Source organism: Spea bombifrons, chromosome 4, assembly GCF_027358695.1.
Source record: "Spea bombifrons isolate aSpeBom1 chromosome 4, aSpeBom1.2.pri, whole genome shotgun sequence".
Taxonomy (NCBI): domain Eukaryota; kingdom Metazoa; phylum Chordata; class Amphibia; order Anura; family Pelobatidae; genus Spea; species Spea bombifrons.
This window is the reverse complement of record NC_071090.1, coordinates 20,307,623-20,324,175: the sequence shown is the minus strand read 5'-3', so window position 1 is coordinate 20,324,175 and position 16,553 is coordinate 20,307,623. Positions and strand designations below refer to the sequence as shown.

Genomic DNA, 16,553 nt, shown 5'->3' with positions numbered 1-16,553 from the left:
CACTTTAAAATTGGAAATATAACACCTGGCAGTAGCAATTGAGTTACTATGCTGAATACTAGACTTGCTTTAAGAAGGTATCTCATATAACATGAAATAAGAAAAAAAATCCAAAATGTAATGTTTGCATGATACATTTTGAAACAGAAATACACATATTATTGTATAGTCATGGGAGGGAGAATGAAATAGTAATATAATTATATTGTGCACCCCATGATTTTTTCTTTTTATATGCAAATGTAAAATATTTTGAAGAAAATGTTTCATATAACATAAACATTTACGATTTTATATATTGTTAACAGCCTCAACCTCCACTTCAGCTTTCCACCTTTGCACTTTGGAACTTCAGACTTTTATTTTGCCTTTTTATTGCCTTGTTCCAAAAGGCTTTTTCATCAGAGCTCATTAACAAATGTTAATGCTAATGTTTTCTTTAGCATCAGGTTTTTTTATCAGGCTGTTCTGTTCCATCTCAATAATTACTCTGCAGAACATACCCCTGTTGCGCCTCATTACGTGGATGAGTTTCTGCCAAGTTCCTGGAAATATGTCAATCCTTTCTGAGCTGTTTGATGGAACTTTCACAATACTTTTTTAAGAAATATCCCCTAATGATCAAACTAAGGTAGAAGTACTCTTCATGTTTGTATATAATATCTCTTTCAAGCACAATTCTTGCAGTTATCCTGGTTTTTTAACATAAGAACATAGAACATGACAGCAGATAAGAACCACTGACCCATCTAATGTAAAAACCTCATCTAGTTGTATATAGTTGATATATCCTATCCCATGCTCTACCACTTCTACTGGTTGGCTGTTCCACTTATCTAACACCCTCTCAGTTAAGTAGCATTCTACAATTATGTGGCTTAACAATGCTGTGCTAAAAACACAAATGAAAAACACACATGAAAATGTTTTGTTACCAAGTTGGGGATCAGCCATGTATGTTGCCATTATTTGTTGCTTTATATAGTGCCATCCTATTCCACGTCGATGTACAATGAGTAAACAAGCCATAACAAGCAATGCATCACATACTAATAGAAACAAAATAGGATGGGGGCCCAATCTAGATTCAATGTTGCCTTAACAGGCTGGAATTTCTATGTCATTTTTCATTTGTATTTCTGTTTGACTTCTGCGTCTCTCCTGGGATTAAACTCCCTTCTGGTTTCATTTTCCATGACTCTGTTTTTTGTCCTTAGCTGTTTACGAGAGTCCGTAGGCTTTAAAGGTCCACCTATGTCTGGACATATGCGCCAGTCAGCCAGGATGGGAAAGAAAAACATGAAATAGTTGTGATGGTAATCAGCCCTGTGAATAAACTCCATGTCATGAGACTCTGGAGACCCCGAGGACTGGATGTTGCAATTTCAGGAAGATCCAGGCAAAGAAACTGTTTGGATTTAAGGAGATAAAAGTGTTTTGGAAACATATGGTAGTGTAGCGGGGAGGCAACGGCACAGGGCAGACAGTGAGATATGTCTAATGGGAATTAATTGCTGGGAAAAAAGCCATATGATAAGTAACTAGAAGACCTTGTAAATAAGTCATATTTACAGGAAGGCTCTTCACACAGCATGACACGCAATGTCTTCTTATTCAACTTTCATATACTATTTTATATTTAATCAATAACATACAGAAATTTCAGTTTACATGTAGCATTTTGGATTTGAGTTACCTTTAACGTATGCCAGAATGCATTCCATGTGCTCATATGTCATGAGCACCGAACATTTATTTTGTGGGACATTTATTCTGCGGGATCATCCAGTACAAGAAATCTTATCCAGCAACGTATTTATCTTCGGTCCTGCTCTAGGCTTGGTCAAAGGAAGCGCTCCCAGCCATCTCATTAGCAGCCTTTCCATTCCAGAGGGTTAAATTATACTTGAGTACATATATGCAAGGCTTTACTTATCTACAAAGAACTCTTTCCAGCAGTAGCTGATTAAAATGGCAACTACTTATTTTAGCATATTCATTGAGACTTTTGCTGCCTGATCACATTTCAAGCACTAGTCCATCTCACTTATGATCCTCAAGGTCCCTGCAGTGCACTTGAAACGCCTGTCAATTCAATATATGAAAGGGGCAGACTCACTTATACTCAAAGGGTTACATTAGAATCCATATCATCGCACTTTCCCCACTAATCTCCCGTCATTTACGGGAATGCTAAACTCTTCATCTGTATGACTCCACTCATTGAATGATTCAGTTCACGGATAATCAAGCTGCACCATACATCCTCACACGCACATATATGTATTCACACGGACATGTACTAAAAGAATCCACATTTTAAATCACTTGCCATTTTACTATGCAAGATCCTTAACCCCTTAACGACAATCCCCGTACATGTACGGGGTTGCCGTGCAAGGGGTTAACGACAATGCCCGTACATGTACGGGCTGCCGTTAAATAGCTGCATCGCCGCGATCGCGGCGTTTTCGCCGCGATCGGCGGCTTTGCAGCATCCACGGAAGCCTCACAAGTGAGGCTGACCGTGGATCCGGGGAGGGCAGCCCTTGGCAGCCCTCCCCGGAAGAAAAATGGCCGCCGCCGCACCGATCATCAAAGATCGCGGCGGCGCCCGGCTAAACCAGCTTAGGAAGCGATCGGAATCGCTTCCTAAGCATAAACTGTGTTGCTGACATGCCTCAGTATCGAGGCATGCAGCAACACAACCCCCCGACCCCCGATCGCCTTGTGATTGCTCCGAGGAGCAACCACAAGTGCCATCCTGTGAATGACGTTGCCGTCATTCACAGGATGGCATCAGCAATAGATATCAGTTCACAGAGGGTCTATTCAGACCCTCTTGAGAACTCTCGAGCTCCTCCTGCAGGTTGAATGCAGGTACTGCATCCAACCATGCAAGGTCAATGGAGCCCAGCTCACTAATGAGAGTGACTAGTAAGTAAAAAAAAAAAAAAAAAAAAAAAAAAAATTAAAAAATGTTTCAAAAAAAATGTCAAAAATATGGTAACATGTAAAAATCCCCACTGTCACCAAAAAAAAAAAAAATTTTTAACAAGCAAGTCCTAAAATTTTTTATCTTTACAAAAATTCCATTATGGAAAGAGTTAAAATATTGGCATTACAAATGCCCATAGGGTGTCTAGTATTAAAAAATATATGAGTTGATGGGGTAAATTGAATTGGCCGGGTTCAAAGATGTCCCAAATATGGGACATGGGGCAGATGTCTAAATGGCAAGAAAATACACACCTCACAAAGGCGGCCTTTTACCTCCCAAATAACCCTACAAACCCATGCATGGGGGGTATCGCTGCACTCAGGAGATGTTACTGAACACATATTGGGGTGTTGTGTGACACGGACATATACCAGGAGCCATAGATTTATACCTGAAGTACAACATGTGTGAAAAAAATACAAAAATAATTACTACCATAAAGTTTCACAAAGGGTAGTGGTAAAATTAGTGCATGGAAAGGGTTAAAATACCAGCATTTCAAATACCTTGGGGTGTCTAGTTTTTAAAAATATATGATTTGATGGGGTAAATTGCATTGGCCGGCTTCAAAGATACCCAAAATGGCACATGGGGGGAAGAATTACCAGATTTGGAAAAAAAAGGTTTTGAAATAGCAAAACTCTACCTGTAATTATTGCCCCATAACGTGCAGAAAAAAGCAAAAAAACATAAAAACATTGGGTATTTCTAAACTCAGGACAAATAGTAGAATCTATTTAGCAGGTTTTTTCATTAGTTTTTGCAGATGAGTAAAAGTTTTCTGTTTAAAAAGTGAGAAAAAGTAATTTTTTAAACAAAAAATCCCCATATTTTATCATTTTTTTAATAGTAAATTAGATGATATGATAAAATGAATGGTATCTAAAGAAAGCCCTGTTTGTCCTGAAAAAAACAATATATAATATGTGTGGGAGCATGAAATGAGAAAGAAGAAAATCACAGCTAAACAGCAACACCGAAAAACGTTAAAAGAGCCATTGTCCCACAATATACTACGAGTAAAAACCCCTATTGTCCTTAAGGGGTTAAAAACTAGCGCTTCGTGAAAGGAGCTGGGACTCATGCTGTAGGTATAGGATCTCTTCCACTTTCAAATTTTTTTTCTCACCTTTGTGTTATCTCAGGATTATCTAATTTAACCCCTTAATGACAAAGCCCGTACACGTACGGGCTCAAAATGCATTGTTTTTAATGGGTTTAGGGACTGCCCATTGTCCTTAAGGGGTTAAAAACTCCTGTATATGAACACCTATGCTATACATCAATGATCTCTACATGAAGAATTTTGTCTTTTGTGTAGTCCACATAAAATTCACAAAAACAGACCCTAAATTAGATTTTTTTCATTTCTTATTTAACGAAGACTCTAAACAACTTTTTCATCTTAAGAAGTCAAATTCTTTCAGCTACAACAATAAACAGTTTAGCCTAAAAACTCCCTCGATGGGCAGATCATTATTTTCTATAACTTACTGTTGCTTTAAACTCCAATGTTCATAAAGTAAGCTAGTCAATTTTTCAACACTCCTCTGCATATTCTTCGCCGTCCCCCACATGCTTATAATTATCTCTTCTTCCAAATCATTGACAGCACATTTCAGTCAAGGGAGGCTGAGACTCTACTGGAAGCTGACACTCATGTCTAAAAGCCGCATGTGTTATGTGAGAAAGAGGAAACATGATTTCTTTGTTACAATTAGAATGCCACTTAAGACAGGCTTCTCACATCATTTAATGTCTTCAAGTGTCTCAACCCACCAGAATCAATGGCATGTTTACAAACTGGGCAGTGTATTTAAGAGATAAATGACAGATAGACCAAAAGGTGGTAATCGTCGTGAATTATGACTTCAAATGTGTCCCTGTTCTTTGTTCAAGGGCCAAGGCCAATCTTCTGCAGCTATATGTGGATAAAAAAAAAACACTTTCTACAACTTTCTTTAACTAAGTACTACGTCCTTTGAGGCTAAACATGGTCACACCAAGGGTGGATACAGTGGATGAGGTTAAAATCAATGTCTTACTTGAGATGAGACTTCTGCATTCGTATTCGGGCGAACATGAAAACGAACACGAAGAGTGAACATGCGGTGACAAAACGGCAAAAGGCGCACAACACGAAGAATCTTTGTGTTCGTCTTTGTTACTGTCTCCTATCTAATCTCCCTGGTCCCTTCCCCCTCTAGCATCACAGGGGTTAACGAGAATCCGTAGGATCGCGCAAGGAGTTAAAGGTCCTTGTGAGGGACTCTATTGGTCGCTTGCAGGGGCCTCCTCTGGCATCAACCAATTAAGGACAGCTGCTGATGAAGGGCAGAGGGCAGAGGCCCCTGCTGACGACCAATAAAGTTGCTCGTATGGACCTTTAAAATCCTGGCACCAAAGCTGCTGCATACCGTTACCTCGTTTACCCCATATTGACCCCTTCTAAAAAAAAACAACAAAAAAACTAAGAAAAAAAAAAACACGAAGAATGTACACGAATATTCACCCGAACCGAACACAGGAACAGGCGAATATTCGCAGAATATTTTCCCCCATGAAGACGAACACGAAGAGTTGGCTGGCGCCCAAGTCTGCTTGAGATGTGATGTAAATCTGTCCCCAAAAAACATGATGTGGTAAGAAATTGGCCAGTAAATGCATAGGTGGCCTGTTATCTAAGCGTATAACAGCATGTAGGGGTCATAAAGATATAATCTATGTGGCTGTGGGAAGTATTCCATAGCATGAGTGCCTATATTTCCCTGGAACGTGTATGTTTGCCTGGAGCACTTGGCCTTTTGTATCTCACCCCATATCTTCTCTATGAGATTTGCTTTTATTTTGTTGTAAATCTCTCTGTGTGGTTTTACCCTTGTATGGCATTACAGAATATTTTGTTGCTGTATGAAAGATTATGATAATATTTACTGTTATTTTAGGAGCAAAAACTATTTTCTATTAAATACAATCTGGTTCATGGGTCAGTAATGTGTCCTCAGTAGCACCACGTAGCATATTCATATAACAGTATACGGTATATCGCTAACATGTCTTAGACCCTTCTATTTGGAAATAAAAGAACGCAAATATGTAGCTGTCTGGGTCAATTATTTGTTTATACTTTGTTTTCAAAAACAAAAAAAATCTGTGAAAATGTTTAATGTTTGATTTATATGATTCCAGTGAAGAATAGGCAAAGAAGTAGGACGTATAAAAACTAATTGGATGAATGAAATGTAAATGTGTTCGTAATAAAGAAAGTATAAATAAAAACAAATGTATCTGATATATACATAACATGAATACTTTTTATAATACTCAATATTGCTGATGTTATTTTTAATTTAAAGACAAAATAGGGTGAGACTAGCTCAGTCAAGAACAGACAACACTTAAACAGCCTGTCCTATGCTGTAGTGAATTTCTGCTAGGGAGAATCTTAATTTTTAGATTATTTGTGCCATTACAGCAGAAAAAGTGTCATCTGCATATTAGACTAATTTTGTCCGCAACATCAGTCTAGAACTGAAATGCAAGCCAAATGTCTTCTGCACAAGGGAACCAACAACCTCAGGCATCCATTTCAGCCTTAATGGGCCTCATACATAATGTATGGATAGATCCTTTTAGCAAATTTAGGAACTTCTCTGGTCAGGCTAGGCCTCCTGGAGCCCCCTCTTTAGAGGTAGTGACCTAGTGAGGGGGTTCGAGGCTCACCACGCACATTGCTTAAGTATGCTGCGTGAAGGAGAAAGCTAGACCCACATGGCATAGAATTTTATGGCACTAGGAGAGGAATTGTGCAGGATGTGGAGAGTTCTCCGGTGTTCCCTTTTAGCACAGTGAGCAAACAGCTCAATGCCTGGACCTCTACAGGTCACTATTTTTAAGTGTAGGGTTCAATACAATAAATTGGCTGGTGGGGATATGTATTGGCTATAGTCTAATAACAATTAAAGAAAGAACAAAGCAAAAATCGTAATTTTACTATACAAACACCATAACATGGGTTTATATAGTATATAGTATAGTATATTTTGTGTACATATAAATTTATAATGCGTTAAATGCCTTTCCCCAGCTTCCATCCAGAGGTACACCTGCTCCTCAAATGATGTTTGACTGTATGTCACCTTGTCTGTAACCGATCAATCATACCATGCTTTGGAACAAGGTTGCTTACCTTTGGTAAGCACTTATTCACAGATCTATATTTAAAACACAGGAATGTCTGCTTGGTTGACATTTGTTTCTTTGGAGAATAAAACATTTAATTCCTTTAACGTATTAGACATTAAAAATGAGTCAATAATCTAACGTTAATTAAGGTAAGTGACTTATCCCATACAAAAGGCTAGTACAGTACGTTCTGGTGTTCTTCAACCTGCAGCCCTCATCACCTTCCTAGCAGCTTTGCTGGTGGCCATATCCTAGATCTATAATATGTATACCGACACTGAGACGTATGTGGTAACGTCAGAGAAGTTGTAAACATTGTTTGTAGAGTCTTATCCCCCACTGTGTAGGAAAAACAAACCAATTGTTTGGAACCTTCCCCCCAGTTGTCCTACTGAAGCGTCCTGTGTTCCTCTACAAAACAGACCATGATCTTTTTACATTCCCGTTCTTTAACTACTTGTTTAGGCTCCATATAACTCTTTGTTAAATATTTGTGCATTCATCAGAGGGAATATTATGTAAAGAGGGAAAAACTCCTTAGAAAGAAAATGTGTGGGAACATTCCTTAAGTACATCATTGTGTTTCCTACGTGAAAAAAAAACATTACAAGAGGAATGTATTCTGTACATACAGTAACTCTATGGATAGAGGAAGGCAGTGAAACTTAAAAAAAGTAGAGTCAAGATTTATTGAAAATGATATTGAGGACAATAAAGATATTTGAAGATGTTGTAAATATGTAGACAAAGGGGAACATGGACAGGAAACGGGAGCTAAAAGCTACTGATTACATATAAAAATACAGCCAGTCCTTACTCTACTTGTAAATCATATTAACTTCAAAATGCAGTTATGTATTATCATAGCTACTTTAATATGTAACCACTAAACTAATGAATTATAAGGACTGTGTGAACAAAGTTTTAAATGAAAAAAACAAAAATTTTCACTGTGACATTTTGAGAAATATTGAAATACTTTGTATGACTTTTTCAGGCACCGGGCTCCCCAGTACCTCCTAAGTGTTCCTCTCTAGGCCTTGTTTCCCCTTCTAGTAGCTCCGAATATCTGCTGGGTATGAGTGAATCGCAGTGTTCTACAGCCCTTAAAGTCAAAATAATGTGTATAGAAACAGCGGGAAATGTATTGTCCTGTTTGTACTTTCTAGAAGTAACTCAGTAATTCGGGAAGACACCTCAAAAAATTACACTAAATCTCCTACCAGTGACCTCTTCAGCTAAACCAACTAAAACAAATATTAAAGTGATTGGGGTACAATGTGTTTACAGTGGTCTTAACACTATAACAATTCATGTTATGTTCCAGTCAGTAGGCATTACCACTTTTACTATAGTATTCCACACATTTTCCACAAGTATTTGCATGTGGAGCAATCTTACTACTTAGAATGGTATTAGAAATGACGTTTTCCATAGATATCTTTAATCGGACATTAGTCCATATAGAGTCTGTGAGGATATTGTATAATTTGAGAGCTTTAAAGTTCGATGGAAGCTTTGGACTCAAGGAACTGTGCGAGTCTAGTACTGTTCTTAAGTAGAATAGTTTCAACCTTTTTTGTAGGGGTGCAACACATTTAACACAGTGGGATTCTGGTACAGGAAACCAATCTAGCGAATGGAATTTTGGCACCCTGGCAGTGACATAAACAATTGCAAAATAATTGAGTTCTGTTAAACAACCACTGTCTGACCCACCGTTACTCATTCACTGATACCACTTATCTTGTCTGCAAACCCTTTAGACGTGAAGTAGAAAACCACAGATTTAGATACATTTTTATGCGAAAGTACTTCACATGGAAAATAAAGTCTCATGTATTCATTTTGTCCACCTTAAATGTTTAACTACCAAAGTCAGATTTCCTTGACCTGACTATAACGTCACAAAGGAAATAGATATATCTCAGATGAAGTGAAGAGATCATTAATGTGGTGTACTCAGGTCTGACATTTTTTAGATGTCGGTTCCTAATTCCCGTTTATTTTTATTGAGTTTCATTTGTACCATTGTCGTTGTTAGCAGTTTGTGTGGCGATGTCGTATTCTAGCACACTGCACCAGAAGTTGATGAGGTCCCGTAGGTGGAATCGTTTGTGGAGAGGTCTATGTCGGAGGTTGCACAGACCTCCAGGCTATGATGGCTGTCAAGGAAGAGCTGCCTTGGACTCCCTAATGTAAGCCTAGGTCTAGGGCAGCTGCTCCTTTTGCCCCTATGTTAAGGACGGACCTGCTTGAAACTTTCCACATGCTTCTCTAAAGCAGAAAAACTGGCCAATCACAGAAGTGCAAATGGAAAGTATTGGATAGAGGAAAATGCTGAGAATTGTGCTGGCCCTGACACAACCATTACTCCCTTAACAAGCCATCACAAAAGTTCTATTGTAGTGGCTCGCTGATGATAACAAAATGATCTTAATTACAGCCTTTATGAAAACCATTACTTGCCAGGAGACTACATTTTCTGAACGAGGTCACCTGCGCTCAAGCAGCCAAGCAGATACCATTAGAATAAAGAGTCAGCTCTAGAATGTGTGACTTATTCTCCCCATTAACCCCAAGACCCTAAACGTCAGAATTCCCAGTAGTCTTGCTTGTCTTTTGTCCCCCACTCAAAATTCTTTCCAGGGATACCAACATATGACATAATATGTACAGCTAATTTTAACATGTTTGTAACGCATAATATTGAACATATACGTCTTTTTTATTTTTTAAATGGCATATGTATTCGTTTAGTAAGGGAAACAATTAATTCTTAACAATTTCCTATTCAATAATGGTAGCTGTACAATTTCCCAGAGGCTCCCCCGTCCCAGATTTCTATTTTAATTGTCTTGGGCTACATGCAAGAAATATCACGCAATTTATTAAAAGCAGCCCAATCCTAGATAATATCAGCATCGGCATTCTTGCTGACGATTCTGCATTATATATATATATATATATATATATATATATATATATATATATATATAATTTATAAATGTCCAAGTTCACCTTAAAGCAAAAACTGACAATGCAACCAAAAATGTAACATCTGTGATTCAAAGAAAACAGCAGAAACGTATTTGTCTTTGATATCTTTCATATTTTCCCCAAAAGTATTTGTTTTTGTCTTTGATGTTTCCTTTTTTTTTACTCTAATGCTACAGAACATGGTTTTGGGTATGACTATTCTTATACTACAATATTTCAAATTGGTATTCAGCAGTAAATATGTTACAACAGAGATGTGGACTTTTATCTATCGCAATTATCAAAAAACTAAACACATTTTACCTTGAATTTCTCTTAACAGAATCCAACTTACCTACTTGGACTTTCAGAAGAATCATTGAAAATGTATTTGCAACTCCTAACAGGTAAATGTTTACTTTCTACTTCTTAGAGCCTTTCATATAAGGTTTAGATATATGTTGTCTTGAAACACTCAATTAGTGTAAATGCCAGGGAGATATTTACAAATTTTCAGTATTTTTTCAATATGTATGATGGGCGACTTGTAGGAGAAACTAAAATCCATCTTGATCTTTCCTTTTGTATATTAGGGTCCAATAGCTTGTTATTCTATTTATGCAAAGCTTTCTTGACATTATTATTAAATATAAAGTGGATATTCAATACATATATTTTTATGCTATTCTGTAAACACCAGTATTTATTTCACATGGCTGTACAATTTGAGATTTGAAAAAAAGATTTGCTTTAAATAATCTGAATTCTACTCATTTTATCTAAAGATAAAGAGCCAGGGCTGAAAGTGACAAGCACTCAATGGGGAGACTGAGGCTTGACCGATTGCCCCAGAAATTCTCGGTTTAATATATTAATAAAGGATCTGGGGAATGGATTTGCTCCACTAAGAGAAAAGGAATCTGACTTTAATGCTTCCAATCTACGTAGCTCGATTATGCCTTAGTCAGCCAGCATTCCACCTCCACCCATCACAGTTTAACCACTTGAGTGCTAAAGTAGAGTGTAGCTCATTGCAAAGCAATGCCGTACGCACCCCTTCGGCACGTATACAGTTACACCTACAAACCCCCATTCACCAAACTCCAAGGCAAACTATGCTGGCCCCATAAGACACCGTGTCTTGCTCATATAACACATTTCAATGTAAGCATCTGCGAGGGGCTCTGAGTCACTTACTTACTCAGAAGCTATGAGTAATGCTGCAGTTGCTGCTTATGAACGTCCTACTAATGAAATTTCAGATTTAATAATGTTTGAAAAAACAATGATTAGAAGATGAGAGGTGTTGTTTGAAGCTTTAAAATCCCCGTCTCTCCCATTGTGAGGTTGTGAGGTGTTAAAAAGCTAACTTAATTCAAAAACGCTGGATTTATTTACTGAAGCGGAGATTACAAGGAAGATGGACCAACCCCAGTGTTCTTCGACTTCAACCATAGCTTGGATGGCTCTGTATAAAACCTATTTAAATCATCATCATCATTTAAAATGGTTCCTATTACCATAGCAACCAACAGAATGGTCTAATAAATAGTATGAATTCATTGGTTACAGTAGTGGTAAAATCATATTTTTAAACCCGGGAATCTATTTTCATACATAGCACAATTAGTATAGCAATTATATCATCAATTATTTATAAGCATGCTGACTTATACTGATGTCTTATTGGAAGGCAGGGACCACATTTTGCAAAATGATTTGTACTGAGGCCAAGAAGGACCGACCATTCTGACAACAGCCAGGGACTGTTAATCTCTAAAACAGACTCCAAAACAATGTTGTCTTAGTGAATCGATGAACACTTATTGTGCTGTTTCTAAAACAACTATTTTGCTTTCCCAAGGTCTCTTAATGATCCTCTCCAAAAGCTTCTGTCTGAAGATCACACCACAGGACTCAGAGATTATCCTGAATATTGGCAGCAATTTCTTGCTAACCTGTACTGCCTCTGTAAAGACCGTGTGGGAGCATGAAGAACATTTCATTGACTCAACTCTGGAGAGTGAAGATGGGCTTTTCATTAATAAGCTCACCCTTTCTGACGTGACTGGCCATGACACAGGACTATATTCATGCTTATACAATCAAACCAATGGAGAAACAGAAAGGAAATCCGTCTACATCTTTGTACCAGGTTAGATTGCTTTGGCATAAAGTACATTGTAGCAGGATCTTTAATAATTATATGGAATAATGTTTTTGAACTTTGAGCCTCTGGCTACGTATGGAGGTTGGGGAGAGCAGAGCTGGGTCAAGGCAATCAGGGCTAGGGGGCAGAGCCAGTCCACCATATATTAAAATGGCATGTGGAGTAAGCCAATATCACTCAACCCACCTTGAGAATAAAGAGCTGCCAAGGAGGCCTAATGATCTTCTCTAATACCTAGAACCTAAAGGCAAACTTAGAGAGCTTCCAGGCATGTCTAGGAATTTCTTTATCAAATTTTGCACCTCAAAAAAACACACAGCAATATGTAGTCTGGTATCAAGATAGGTAAAACAAATGTAGAGTAGAGTGGTGACAAGATTTTTTGCAAATATATGAATTAAGACTGAATGGTCGAACAGATGGGTGAAACAGATGGTTTATTTCAGAATGATGGTTAAAAGAAGGCATATTGTATGCTTCTCTGAATATGTGGGTTGTAGAGAGAGTTTAAAGTTAGAATTGACGGGGAAGAGTCGGACATAATGAGGTAGGGAATTCCAGCATGGGTAATATCTTACAATTAGAGACTCCAAGCTAAGAACCGGTATGGTAATAATTCCTTCACAATAGTGTATCTAGGCTGGAGATTTTAGGTTTGTGTGGCATGAAGGTCTAACTAATAACAATCTAGACTCCCATCATAGACTTGGCTTTCCTGTCCCTCGGGCTAGAAGCTCCTAGCTGTCCTCTGGTAATAGATGAGACAGGATACTAAATGAAATGAAATTGGACCAGGAATATGAATAACTAAATGGGATGTGGCCACAACAGAGCTTGGTTAAAACTCACCTATCTCTAGTGACTTTGAGCTGTACTTAAAATGCATTACAAATAAAAGCAAAGACTAGTGTCTGATATTTCTTTTTTTTTCCTCCTGCCCATGAAAAAGATTCCATGTTGTTCCTACCAATCAAACAAGATGAGGAGTTTGTTTTCAAAACTTCCGACCGCGTGCCTACCATTCCATGCCGTGTCACCAACCCCGATGCCAACGTCACTTTGCATATAAGGAAAATGGACACAGAAATTGCTTCGGCCCACTATGACAGCAAAAAAGGTTTCACTGGACAGTTCGAGGACAACTCATACTATTGCAAAGCTTCTTTTAATGGAACTGAGGAGGTCTCCGATACATATCACGTATACACGCTGCATGGTAACATGGAATCACTGCTATTTTTATTTATCACAATTCTTATTGCAAAGAAAGCGAATGCAATAAATAAGTATTGCAACTTACAAAGTTAACAGTGATTAGTGATTAGTGATGTTGCATTTCCTAGTGATTAACGTAGAGTCATCCTATCCCGCAGTAATATACAATGTGTATGTATATATATCTATATATATATATATATATATAGATATATATATATAGATAGATAGATAGATAGATAGATATAGTTATAAATTCACTAACAAGCTTTTTCCCTCAGTTTCAATCCTTAATATGACCCTTGAAGCATCACAGACTCTAGTGAAAAAGGGTGAAACTATCAAAGTGATGTGCACTACTTACGGAAATGATGTTTTAACCTTTACGTGGGAATATCCTAATAGGGAGGTAAGTAACAATTCCAGGTTTGAAATTTCTAAATACTCAATAACCTTTAGACGCCAAACTTAATTTTCATTGCTCCACAAAAGCTGATACCTTAATAATTTGCCTTTATTTTGCACTATTCTGTCCATGCCAGGGTAATCGTATGCCTAGAACTTGAGGCATCTATACTACTATAAAAGTAATCTCCTTTACAACTTTGGTGGCCAATGCTTGCAATCTATGCTATTTCCTCTTCTTTTGCCCCCCCGTTATACGGCATTAATGTACTTTTATAAGGGGGGGAATTTCAGTGGCCTTTGGGGCAAACCTTGCTAAACTAATTATTCCATGCTGCCAGAACCAACCAAGGGAGGAAATCACTTGATTTTTAAGAAGGCTGCTCTGATTCACATACTTATATGGGGGTATGATAAATAGAGATTACTTTTGGGTGTCCATGATCAAACGTACTGCGGATTTGTTATGTATATGTTGTAAAATGTAAGATCTGGAATGGCGAAATTTTGACTGTAAAAATAGTTTTGCGCCAGACATCTCTTTTTTTTAATCCTCCAGAATAACAGAAGCTGTTAGTACCTTTGATGGTTTCCTGACTTCTGGAACAGTTTATCTGTTACCATGAAAGGACTAGACCGTCTGCACAAATTTATGTTTTGCTGTTATCCGTTTTTAAAGGTTTTAACTTTTCTGTGTTTAGAACATTCCAAGGCCATATACAGGGCAGTTTCACAGCAAAACAAATGATTTCCCATTAGCCATGAAAAGAATAGACTTCAATTCGGAGTGTTCCGTTACCACATACTGTGCTGCCCCCCTAACTGAATTTGCTTGGTGGGGTATTAAGGCATTAACATTATTAACCAGCTACTTGTATTTATTATTGACTTTTTTAAAGACATGTCCAGTTTCTTACACAAGTGGCCAGGTGGACCTCCATCTACTGTCCTAACCCTGTAATGAGCATTAGGTAAAACAGAACATCAATGCAATTGATAGCCCTAATGTACTGATAAAAACATATATTTGCAAAACTCTTTATCTCTTCCAAAAAAAAAAATAATAAACAAAACACGGGGTACATAAGAGCAACCGCATAACCGCATTATATAAAGACACAAAAAATCTAATCCAGTTACCCTAAAGTTTTTGTTCATGCTAATAGAGTGTAATTTATTAATGCAGTATAGTAGTGGAGAAAGGGGCATCTCTGCCTTGTCCCATATAAAATATATATCTTGGGTGATCGGTACCCTGTCATTTTAAGGCTTGTATAGGAAAAAGACTAAAGTCTATGCACCACATTAAGGAAACTGCCTTAAAAACAAAAAGCCTTTCTAAACAGTATTCAATTATAGTGCTAAAAGATCTGGAGTAACATTTAGGTTTAAAACCTCAGTTTTCGGCTTATTATAAAAAATAACCCATAAGATTGGATTATTTTTCTTTTTCTTTTTCCTGGAACACAATACATTGCTCTCTTGAGGCTATTCCTAGACATTATCAATGATTTCCTCACCTTGAACAACCAATCTTCTCTGTGGACATGTTCATTAACAGGGATCTGACTTAGCAACATAAAGTAAGAACAGTATACGTTTTCTTGTCTAGAGCCATTCAGATCTACCTATAACGTACTCTTTTTTTTCAGCCTCTGAAATTAATATCTGTTTTTATCATTTTTTGTTGTATAGGCTAGGTCATCGAGGGACCCTGATCTGTTATTTTTACCAAACAATGTCCTGCGTTCAATTTTGACAATTGAAAATGCCGAGACGGAAGACTCGGGAACTTATACATGCGATGCAAAAGAAATGTTTATTGGGGATTCTGTGGTAAAACACGTCAATATCACTGTTCTAGGTATTCAATTTTTCTGGTATCTTACAGCATTTAATTTGTCTTGTTTATTTAACCTGACGGCTGCTTACCTGTTAGTGAACAGCAAAAGTTTTGCAATTAATTTGAAGTGGCCAGAAATCTGCCCAAAATAACTAGTATTTAACCATACCAAAAATTTCTAGGGTAAGATTTCTTCTTGCCAACGACCATGTGACAAAAGCACACTGATAGGTTGAAATGGTTTGTTGCCATAGTAGAAGACAAAATTCTGAAAGGCTCCTGCGCTATGTTCATGTATTATTATTATTATTATTATTTATTGTTTTATATAGCGCCATCAAATTCCATAGTGCTGTACCATGTATCTAAAGGTATTGTGAGAAGAGTAAAATGGCAGGCCTGCTTAGCTTACTTTTCTGATATGACAGCTAAAGTTATCTTGCTAAACGCTTTTTTGTTGTATTGTTTATAGAACGAGGCTTTGTGACGCTCATTACAGAAGAAACTACCACTCAGTTTGCTGACCTGCACACAAGCAAATCCATTAAAGTGGTCATTGAAGCTTATCCAAAACCCACTGTCATATGGCTAAAAGACAATCTTACACTGGCAGAGGACAATACCAACCAATTAACAATTGTGAACAGAAATATAAGTGAAACCAGGTGATTATTTCAGTTTATTTATATTTTTTAATATGAACACTGCCCCCATGTGGTTATTAAGATAATGCAATCAGTAAATGACCCCAATGT

The 16,553-nt window shown here is 37.4% G+C and overlaps 1 protein-coding gene across 1 annotated transcript in view; it reads left to right on the top strand.

The window, feature by feature from the left end:
* PDGFRB (platelet derived growth factor receptor beta) overlaps nucleotides 1-16,553 on the top strand; it is a 49,076-nt gene that overhangs the window by 12,354 nt on the left and 20,169 nt on the right. The window contains exons 2-7 of the mRNA XM_053463612.1: nucleotides 10,509-10,572; nucleotides 12,030-12,320; nucleotides 13,285-13,551; nucleotides 13,832-13,959; nucleotides 15,651-15,819; nucleotides 16,271-16,463. Coding sequence (XP_053319587.1) covers nucleotides 10,551-10,572; nucleotides 12,030-12,320; nucleotides 13,285-13,551; nucleotides 13,832-13,959; nucleotides 15,651-15,819; nucleotides 16,271-16,463 — 1,070 coding nt within the window. The 5' untranslated portion in view covers nucleotides 10,509-10,550. The remainder of the gene's footprint in view (nucleotides 1-10,508; nucleotides 10,573-12,029; nucleotides 12,321-13,284; nucleotides 13,552-13,831; nucleotides 13,960-15,650; nucleotides 15,820-16,270; nucleotides 16,464-16,553) is intronic.